The 10,364-nt window shown below is 50.1% G+C and overlaps 1 protein-coding gene across 3 annotated transcripts; it reads left to right on the top strand.

The window, feature by feature from the left end:
- Positions 1-460: 460 nt before the first annotated feature.
- Positions 461-9,180, top strand: OTUD3 (OTU deubiquitinase 3). Of its 3 annotated transcripts, none has more exons than XM_077190289.1 (8): positions 461-688; positions 1,697-1,845; positions 2,575-2,687; positions 6,124-6,264; positions 6,952-7,077; positions 7,674-7,770; positions 8,010-8,191; positions 8,523-9,180. In XM_077190289.1, exons 1-8 carry the CDS (start codon positions 516-518, stop codon positions 8,694-8,696), a joined length of 1,155 nt encoding a protein of 384 aa, XP_077046404.1. In that variant the 5' UTR covers positions 461-515; the 3' UTR covers positions 8,697-9,180. The 3 variants fall into 3 exon arrangements, with proteins under 3 accessions (XP_077046404.1, XP_054503674.2, XP_054503676.2); XM_054647699.2 differs by having other exon boundaries at positions 462-688; positions 6,142-6,264; XM_054647701.2 differs by having other exon boundaries at positions 662-778.
- The last annotated feature ends 1,184 nt before the right edge of the window (positions 9,181-10,364 follow it).

Genomic DNA, 10,364 nt, shown 5'->3' with positions numbered 1-10,364 from the left:
TTGAACAGCGCTGATCCGGGCTGAGCAGACACGGTGTGCGGTGGCGTGTCCCGGTGCAGAGCGGCAGCAGAAAGCGCCCACCCGTGAGGTCAGAGCCGGGAACTTTGCCGGGCAGCAGGGAAATGCTCTTGGGCGGGGGGAGTGCAATTAGTAGCAGAGGCCAATTAGAGGGAAGCCGGCAGCTTTTGGTACGACATCGGTGACTGTGGCGCTGCTTTCCGCAGCCTCCTCAGCCTTTCCTCGCGGACACGCCGCTCTCGGCACTTGGCTGCGCCGCCCTTCCCTTCGCCGCTCCCGCTTTTCCATGCGCAGCCTCAGTTTCCCCCCGGGACCCCTCTGTGCCTCCTTCTCCTCCTTCTCCTTCTCCTTTTCCTCCCCCCCCCCCCCTCCTTCCTCCTGCTCCTCCTCCTCCTCGAGCCTCCCCGGCCGGGCGGGCGCTCACGTGACCCCGTCCCGGCGCCGCGGTCACGTGAGCCGCGCCCGGTTGCGGTCACGTGGCGCGGCGGCCGGCGGGGATGTCACGCAAACAGGCGGGCAAGGCCCGGCCCGCCCCCGCCGCCAGGAAGGGCCGCCGGCCCCGGCATTGCCCCGCCGGACCGGCCCCGGGCCCCGCTGCGGGCGCCAGCGGCGGCCTCGCCGGGCAGCTCCGGGCCCTCGGCCTCAAGCTGCGGGAGGTGCCGGGAGATGGGTGAGCGCCGCGACGGGTGTCGCCAGCAATCCCGGGGATTCTCCCGACATCCAGCCCTGAAGGCTGAGGGCTTCCTCCTCCCCGGGCAATGTGAGCCCGTGTCCCCGGGGCCGAGGGCTTTCATTGATCACACGGGTGTGAGCCCGTGTCCCAGGGGCCGAGGGCTTTCATCGCTCCCGGGGTGGGAGCCCGTGTCCAGGGGGCCGAGGGCTTTCATTGATCCCGGGGTGGGGAACCCGTGTCCCGAGGGCTTTCGCTGATCCCAGGGTGGGGAATCCGTGTCCAGGGGGCCGAGGGCTTTAATTGATCCCGGGGTGGGAGCCCGTGTGCCCGGGGCCGAGGGCTTTCATTGATCCTGGGGTGGGAGCCCGTGTCCCAGGGACCGAGGGCTTTCATTGATCCCGGGGTGGGAGCCCGTGTGCCCGGGGCCGAGGGCTTTCATTGATCCCGGGGTGGGGAATCCGTGTCCACGGGAACCGAGGGCTTTCCCCTCCCGGTTGAAGTGGGTCCTGCGCTCCGCAGGGATGAGGATTTCCCCGCTGTGCCCTCAGGGATCTCTGCTGTTCTCTGCGGTTCTGTCGGGCCGGACGGCTCGGCCAGTCCCAGCCCTGGTGCCCAGGGGACCGGGGGCTCCAGTGTCCAGCGGAACTGAGCATAGGGAGGGCCATAAATGTTCTTAGGGAATAATTTCACCCCCTTTTTTTCTAGAAGGTGAAAAGGTAGCAAGCGTTCCTGCTGCGAAGTTGCTCAGTGGGGCATTTGTTTGTCCTTCGTTGCTTTATGTCCCTTGTCCGGTGTCAGTGTGGGACAGTTTTACCATGACACGATCACTCAGACCCAGCCATTCAAAGCACAGGGAATGAGCAGGAAATTCAAAGCACAGGGAGCGAGCGCTCCTCCGCATTCACAGCCTCGCTAAACCGGGCAGAATGAGCACAGCCCCTTTCCCTGTGACCTGTATTCCTTCTGCTGCCCCAGACACGGCCACTCCTCATTCCCTCCCTGCAGGAACTGCTTGTTCCGGGCGCTGGGGGATCAGCTGGAGGGGCACTCCCGGAACCACCTGCGCCACCGCCAGGAGACCGTGCAGTTCATGGTGCGGCAGCGCGCCGACTTCGAGCCCTTCGTGGAGGATGATGTGCCCTTTGACAAGCATGGTATGGGCTCCGTGGGACGGCCTGGGAGGCATCCTTGTGTCATGCAGCTCCTTACTAAGCAGTTCCTCATCCCAGAGCTACCTTAGGGCTCCTCTCTAGTTTTCAAAAACAGGGACTTCATGTTTATGGCTCTTGTGGTGTTGTGGGAGGATGAGCTGTTTAATCTTCATTGAATTTGTCCTGGACGTTATTTAAATTTGGGAGAAACTTGGAGAAGGAAAGAGACACCAAAAAGGCAAGGAGTAAAAATTAGGTGTTTTCAAAGGAATTTAAGAAAAATTGTCTCGTTCTCCCTGAATACTGGTGGGTATTTGGCTGTTTTGGTGAGTGGCTGATTTCTTTGGGGTTCTTTCTCCTTGGCACTCAGTATTTCCTCCTGGGAAGCAAAGGGAGGATCCAAACCAGAGACAAATACAGCCCTTGATGTGTCAGGTACCATGCAGATGATGCACAAAGGTAGTTTGGTCATGCAGTACATGGCACTCCTCCTTCTGAGCTACCAGAGCCAGTGGCCTTGCTTTGTCTAAGGGTGGAGTGCCTTTTTTAAAGATTTCTGTGGTCCTTTAAATGCACTACCTCATGCTGCAGCCAAATTCTTGTTTCACAGGTGGGATTTCCCTTCCAGAATTTCTTGGGCTCATGTTGAAATCTCACCCCTCATTATCCCTCCACTGCTTTTGGAAGTATCAGAAATTAGGTTCCAACTCTTGTGAATGTTTTCTCCTTTAGTTGCCAATTTGGCCAAGCCTGGTACTTTTGCTGGCAATGATGCTATCGTGGCCTTTGCAAGGAACAATCAAATGAATGTGGTTATTCATCAGCTCAACACTCCACTGTGGCAGGTGAGACACAAAGCTTCTATATTTTTGCCTAATTTTTACCTGAGGGATATAAATACTGTGTAAAATTCCTGATTTATTAAAAAAGAGCATTAGCTGCAATGATCTGGGCATGGTGCAGAGCTGTGCTTGGTTTTTGAAGAGAGGAAACACTTGAGATTTTGGCTAGGAGGAGAGGGAAAGGAAGAAGACAGTGAGTGCCTGAGAGATGGGTATGTGGGGGCAGAACAATGTGTTTTACTTGGGTTTTAGGCTATGACCTTCAGTGCCATGCTCTGTCACCTGAAGGTCAGACTCCATTTGAGCTGAGTTTTCTGATAGGAATCCCAGAATGGGTCAGGTTGGAGGGGACCACACTGGATCTCTGGTCCTGTCTCCCAGCCCCAGCTTCCTCAGCCTTTCCTGGGCAGAGAGATGCTCCAGGCCCTTCCTCATCTCTGCAGCCTCCACTGGCCCTGCCCCAGGAGCCCAGGGCTGGACACAGCACTCAGCTGTGCCCCCCAGGGCTGGGCAGAGGGACAGAGGGACAGGGTCACTCCCTGACCTGCTGCCAGTGCTCCTCCCAGGGCCCCCAGGACACTCTGCTGGCTCCAGGACAGCTCATTGACCACCCCAGGTCCTCCCTGCAGAGATGCTCCAGCAGCTCACCCCTGCCTGTGCTGGTACTTGGGGCTGTTCCTCCCCAGGGGCAGGACCTGCATTGCCCTTGTTGAACTTCAGGTGGTTCTTCCCTGCCCATCTCCAACCTGGTGAGTCCTTCTGAAGGGCAGCAAACCCTGGAGTTTGAGCTAGGCTTAAGGAAACCTGTGCAATAAGACTCAGGAAGGTGGAAATGAAGGTACAGCAGGGCATGCACTGTGTTGGAGTGAAGCTCCATCAATTCTGCGTGGGATGTGGAATGCCAAGGTTTCTGACAGATAGAGAAATGAGGTTTTAAAATTTTAAAACCTTCAAGTGGTGTTTAATCAACTCATGGAAAGAACTGTGTGGTGTGTTTCCTCTGACAGGGACACTGAAACAAGTAATCCATCAGGTCCCTTGTTTTCTCTTTGTTGTTGTTTTTCCATGGCAGGTGGAATGGGTCCATGCTCAGTCAGCCTGGTCTGTGAATGAGAACCTGTATTCAAGCCAGGATTGTTTCTGGCCTCTATTTACAGACAGAACCAATGAAGTGTATAGATTAAACAGGGCAATAAAGATAAAAAACCAGATGAAAGCTGTCAGTAACATCTTAACTGCATTTAAAACAGCCTCACGTGGATTCCTGAAATGAAACAAGTTTTAAACTCTCATTTATGGGTAGCCATGGGCAGAGGGACAGGTGGGTGAAGTACCTGCAGGGGAGGTCACAGGGGTGGTTTTCATGTGTTGTTCCTCAGTGTTATCACTTACTGCAGTTTTGTTGTCCTTGATTCTTTCATCTCCTCTCAGTGCCCATGTCAGGGTGTCAGTACAGAGTTTGTGATGAGGTTCTGTCCTGCCTGAGCAGTGCTGTTAGTGAAGGGTTGTCTCAGGCCCTTGAGAATGGTGTGAGTTAGGAGAACTGTGAGTAGTTGTACCATCATGAAAAGCTCTTTGCAGGTGGACATCTCTGTATGGAATTGTTTGGTCTTTGAACACCCCTTAACTTTTTTGATAGTGACTGTAAGTTATAGAATTGTTAAAGTTGGAAAAGACCTTTAAAATCATGGAGTTCAACTGTAGACTGAAGTTAGCTGAGATTTGTAGGTTATTTATTTATTGGCTTTTTGGATAACAGGCTTGTTTTTTTCCTCTCTGTTTTTAATCTGCAGCTCTAATTTACGTACCAGTTTTAGTGTGTTCATAGAATGAGAGGATCCTGGGTTGGTTTGGGTTGGGAGGGACCTTAAAGCTCATTCAGTGCCACCCCTGCCATGGCAGGGACACCTTCCACTGTCCCAGGCTGCTCCAGGCCCTTTCCAGCCTGGACTTGGGCACTGCCAGGGATCCAGGGCCAGCCACAGCTGCTCTGGGCACCTGTGCCAGGGCCTGCCCACCCTCACAGGGAGGAATTCCTTCCCAATACCCCATCTAATCCTGCCCTCTGGCAGTGGAAGCCATTCCTCTTTGTCCTGACACTCCAGGCCCTTGCCCACAGTCTCTCTTCATCTTTCCTGTCAGCTTCTTCAGGCACTGGAAGGTCACACTTAGGTCACCCTGGAGCCTTCTCTTCTCCAAGCTGGACAATCCCAATTCTCCCAGCCTTTCCTCATAGGAGAGCTGCTCCATCCCTCTAAATCAATATGGTGGCCTCTTCTGGGCCCACTCCAGAGTGGAAAGAGGCTTCCCTAATGAGAGCTAAATTGGCTCATTTTCAAATCTTTCAAGAGCTTTGGGAGTTGTTAGATACCTATTCAAGCTCTGGCAGAGGAGAAATGTTTAAAATAAATCTTAGCAAGTTTCTGCAGTGGAATAATTTAATAGAATAGAAAGCAGGAGTTAAGTGTAACCAAGTGTTGAATTGGAACCTGAAGGTGAGCAAGGGTAAAATATAAAATAGATGAATGGAGAATTATTTGTTGGAAAAACCTGATGTCATTAGTGCAGCACAGACTGCAGGCAGGGCTGAAAGGTGCCTTGGTGGGTGGTCTGGGAGCTGAGATAAGGCAGTTCACAGACGTAAAAGGGTTGGGAAACTCTGGAGCCCTGAGCAAGGAGTTCTGGTCCTTTGCTTGCTGACGTCTGGAGAGCTTTGGGTGAACTTGGGCTGGCAGGTCAAGCCAAGCTGGTCTGCAAGTGCAGTGGGATTTTCTGCATTCCTGGCAGGAGCTGGAATGCTGTATAACTCTTATCTAATAGTTTGAGACACTGATAATCAGGGTAGGAACTATTCTCACATCAGTACAGATAATACTCAGAGCAGGAATTTTCTGTGGAAATTGCTGTAACTTGGTGCTGACAAAGCAAAGCAACATTTGGTTGTTAAACAGTGCTCCTGAATGGAGTTAATATATTTTCATGGATTTGCTTTTTTTTAAAAACAAAACACAGCTGCTTGGAATGCTGTTAAAACAGCATCTTGTCCCAACATCAAAATTTACTCTGAGTGACTGTTTCCACTGTTGCTGTCACTTGAATGGCCTCTCTTCCCTCATATTTGAGAGTAAAATGACATGGTACATTCCCTGGGAGATCTTGCTGAAGCTGGTTCTGGGAAGATGATCAGAAAACAGATAGCTCCTGAGGAAAGTTCAGGAAATAGTTCTGAGCTTTCCAGAAAAATATTTTCATTCCACGTTTTGTTTGTTCTGATGTAAGTGCCCGATATTTTACATCTGGCTTTCGTACCTCCTTCTCTTCCTGCTTCAAATGCTCAGCAGCCACGCACTTGCCTCCTTCCTGGTGTTTGCCATCGCTGCAAAAAACGAATACTCTGAGAAATCAGGTGCTGAAGCTGATTCCAAATGCTCATTTGCAGTTTGTTTCTTTTGTTGAGATCCGGGGCACGGACAGGAGCGGCGCCAGGGAGCTGCACATCGCCTACAGGCACGGGGAGCACTACGACAGCGTCCGCAGGCTCAGCGATGACTCGGAGGCGCCGGCCCACCTTCGGATGGAGGTGGGCTCTGCTGGAATGAGCAGCTGGGGGTGGCACACGGGGCTGGGCAATGCTGCCTCTTGATTTCCACTCTCATTTGGGAGGGAGGGAGGAGCGGGGTCACCGTGTTGTGCTGGGAGAGCAAAGCCCTGAGGTTGTAGCTCATGCTGCTGGCTCTCTCAGAGGGGCTGTGAAGGAGGATTCAGCCTCTGGGCTGGAAATGGAATCAAAGCTGATGCTGTGATGTGGGCTGTTTGGAAGCAACTTCATCTAAATGATGCAATCGTGCACCTCAAATGAAAAAACAGAAGGAAGGGAGGAAAGAGCTAGAAATGCAACAGAGCTGGATGTAGTTGTCTTCCTCATATCTCCTTTTTTGATGTTGAGGAGTAATTGTGCTGTGCTTGAGGTTCTCTGCACACAGCTGAGGTGTGGTATTGTATTGAAAATATTAAATTTAAAAGCTCATTTATTGTGATTCATGACGTTGTAGTGCACTGGAGTTTGTTCAGCAATGCAGGAGATGGGAAGCTCTCAGCCATGGTGGAAGTTACACAGTTTCCAAGAGGGTTTGACACGGGATGTTCCCAAGAAAAGTGTGCCATGATGATTACTGTTGCTAGGATGTCAGACTTTGTTGGATTGCATGCTTGTGTGATCTGCTGGGTGTGTGCTCTGTGTGATCTGCTGGGCTTTGCTCTTCTTCAGATGCTTTGCAAGAACGATTCCAATAAGGCAGAGGAAGTGAAGCCACAGAAGGGCAACTCCGAAGATGAGACTGAGGTGGAGATGGAAGATGCTGTACAAAAAGTGTGCAGTGCAACTGGGTGTTCAGTAAGTATCAAGGAGCCATTCTGGGCTTAATGTTCAAACCTTGATACATGGAAGTAGTCCTGGGAAAATTTGTAAAAACCACTCATCTTGTACAAACTTGTACATCTTGTACAAACCATGGCCATCAGTCAGGGTGCATCTCATCCTAGAATCAGCCCTTAAATGCAGGTGAAATACCAACTTTTTTGTGGATACTTGATAATTTTGGAAGGTTTGTCTTGAGGCTCTCATAAAAATTCACTTGGAAACAAATCCTCTAAGTTCTGAAATCCTTTGGGGGTATTGAAGATCCCAGATAATTGGATAATCTGTGACTCTTGGCTGTTGGCACTGTGCAGGTGCATAGAACAGAAAGGGCCAAGAGGGAAGCATAGCTCTTTTCAGTGTAAGCTTTTTCTGATAGCTTCAGGAATTTAAGATTTTTTCTGATAGCTTCAGGAATTTAAGGTTTTCCCCCCTCACCCTTTCAGAAATGAAGCACAGACCAACTGAATGATCATAAAAGCAGCAGCCCCCTTTCAGTGGTGCAGGTGTTAAGTGTATGTGGGTCAGAGATTTGAACTTCCTCAGTGTTCTCCTTCCCCTCTTGTGGACAGGACATGGATTTAGTAAGCCACGTTCTTGAGGTGGAGGACTACAACGTGGAGTCTGCAATATTTGCCATCTTGCAGATGAAGGAAGGGGAAGGAATAGGTGAGTGCACAGTTTGTCACCTGGGGCTTTGGTGACTGTGGTGTTGGTGTTGGGGACAGGAGCAGGAGAGGTGGGGTTTGTGTGCTGCCACTTCAGCCTCCTGTGCTCAGGAAGGTTGTTAGTGAGGGCAGCTTCAATCCAGCTTCCAAAAAGCCCCAGGATTTCTGGGGAAAAGAATTGGCTGACAGTGCAACAGCTCCTGGGTAGAGCATGTCTGAGGAAACCTCTGCTGTTGGCAGGTGCTGAGGAGCAGCAGGAGCCCCTGGGGAGGGAGCAGAAATCCTGCAGCAGGACACTGTGGGAAGAAAATGGAACTGGTTCAAGAATCTTTGGAAATCAGAGCTTGCATCAAGGTGAAGCAGAGAGCAACAAGGGACAAGCTGGATCTAGGGAAGAGAACCAAGCCAGCAGAAACCCAAAGGTGTGTGAGGGGTTTGGCAGCAATGTGAGCACCCCTCAATGACTGGGGGATGCCTTAGCATTGCTTCCCCAGCAGCTCTCTTCTCCTTTCAGTTAAAAAGAGCTTCTGCTCACTGCATTTTGTCACTGTTGCAGCTGTGAGTGCTCTGCCACAAACATTTCCTGGTGACATGCAGCACTCTTCCCTAAACAACTTGGAATAAAGTCCTGATAAATAGTTAGGAATGTCCTCTGGCAGCTGCCTTGCTATCTGCTTGTCTCCTTTATTACTCTTCCCTGGCTGAGCAGAGCACGTGTGGTTTGAACTTTGTGTTTTCATCCTTCCCTTCCAGGTGGCCAAGAAGCAAAGGAAGGAGCAGCAGCGGCTGGAGAAGAAGAAGCGGCAGGAGGAGAGGCACCGGCAGAAGGTCCTGGCCACCAAGAGGGACAGTGCAGACACCAGGACAGAGACAGAAGCAGCCAGCCATGTCACCCTGGTCAAGGCCATGGCTGCCCTAAACATATGACTCAGTGCTCTGATGAGAAAAGCAAATAAAACTGATGAAGACAAAATTCCCCCAGGAGAATTTCCAGGCACCCCTGTTTATCTTGAAATCCATCTCTGCTGGGATTTCCAAACACAAGTGAACTTCCTCTTCCTTTGCTTGTGGGGAGGACAATTGCTCATTGATTCTGCATCAACCTGTGGTGAGAAAAGTTGTTCCAACTTAAGAGGAAGTAGAGACTTGGGTCTGTAATCTTGGAGTCACATGAAGGTCTGGACCTTTTCTTCACGCAACGGTGTCAGATTTATTTTGACAGCTCTTGATGTGCCTGGTTTTGTTTTGTTTTTGTTTTTTTTTTCTTTTATTTGGTTATGCCTGGAGGAGCTTTATTTTACCTTGCTGTCAGGGTGTCAGACAATCTCTTAACAAATCTCAACTCAGGAATATCTCTAGTGGATCTTTTTCTATTTAAATTCAAATAAAGTAAGAAAACAGAGTCCCAGAATCCTTTCCAAAGCAAAGTGTGTCAGCCAGCACTCATGTCTCAAACATGACATTCCTCTTTTGTTTGCCATGCAGGAATACAGTGACAAGTTTTAATCTCACTAGAACTGCTGGCATTGCACTGAGCAGGTTCAGAAGTGATGAATCCATGGAGGGAGATGGGGATTGCTGCATCCATGCTTGCTGGGGTTTGGGATCAGCTACTTTATGATGAGACCTGTAGGAGGGAAAAAAACCCCAAAACAATAATCCCAGTGGACTCAAGAATGCAGAGCTGATTCTTCTGACCTGGTAAAATGTGACAGGAACAGGCTTCAAGTTTCTGATGAGTGGTGTTACTTGGACACCTGGAATCTTGTCCCCTTTGCCCTTTCCAGAGCTTTTGGGCCACTCCAGGGCTTTAGTCCAAGTCAGGAGCTGGATAGGTGTCAGTCTCCAAATGAAATTAGTACAGCCAAAGGACCAAGAGTCCTGGGGAGAACCTCCCAAGCAGCAGTGATCCCTGGGAAACCTGCCTATTTCACTTCAGAAATCAAGCTTTTTTCCAGGGTAGGTTTTTTTTCTTCTTAAATTCCATTTTAGTGAGGTCACCAAGTAGGATGCACAGCTTGACTCTTGTGATGTTTTCCACTGTAGGACTGAGAATTTGGATAGAGGTGAAAGGACTGTGGGATTGATCAGCCTTTGATTTATAGCTCACAGGGTTTCAGCTCCACTCAGGTTTTTGGGCTTGTAACAAGCACTAAGCTTGAAGAAAGCACATGTGCACTTACACACTGAGACACCTCATCAGCCAGGGCAGAGGTGAAAGGGATTTTTTACAAGTAGGGAGTGTTGCATTTGAAAAACTTGTCCGTGCTTAAAAGTTTATAAATCAGCATGGAAATATTAATGGGTTTTTTACTGAACTGCCAAGAACTGGGCTGATACTTGAAGAATAAAAAGGAAGGAGCTCTCCTGTAAGAACTGGTGGTGTAGGAATTCCTTTTTCTCCAAGACAGTCATTTTTACAGTAGTGGGAAGGGAGGTGAGTCACAGCTTAGTGGGGAGAAAGTGCAAGTTCTTTCAGGGGGTGATAAATTGTGACAGCAGGTTTGGCAAGGCAGTGCAGGTGACTCTGTCACCCGTGTCCTGCCCTGTCCTGTGTTTTGGTCTGAAAGGCAGCTGTGTTCTGCAGGTTTGAAG

Source organism: Agelaius phoeniceus, chromosome 24 (genome assembly GCF_051311805.1).
Source record: "Agelaius phoeniceus isolate bAgePho1 chromosome 24, bAgePho1.hap1, whole genome shotgun sequence".
Lineage (NCBI taxonomy): Eukaryota > Metazoa > Chordata > Aves > Passeriformes > Icteridae > Agelaius > Agelaius phoeniceus.
The sequence above is the reverse complement of the archived record's forward strand: the minus strand, read 5'-3'. Positions and strand labels throughout refer to the sequence as shown.

Excerpts from the sequence above, each read along its gene's own strand:
- OTUD3 (XM_077190289.1), top strand. The coding sequence starts at position 516 with ATGTCACGCAAACAGGCGGGCAAGGCCCGGCCCGCCCCCGCCGCCAGG. Across the intron at positions 2,688-6,123 it reads TCAACACTCCACTGTGGCAG|TTTGTTTCTTTTGTTGAGAT; the intron begins GTGAGACACAAA and ends GCTCATTTGCAG. Across the intron at positions 7,078-7,673 it reads GCAGTGCAACTGGGTGTTCA|GACATGGATTTAGTAAGCCA; the intron begins GTAAGTATCAAG and ends TCTTGTGGACAG.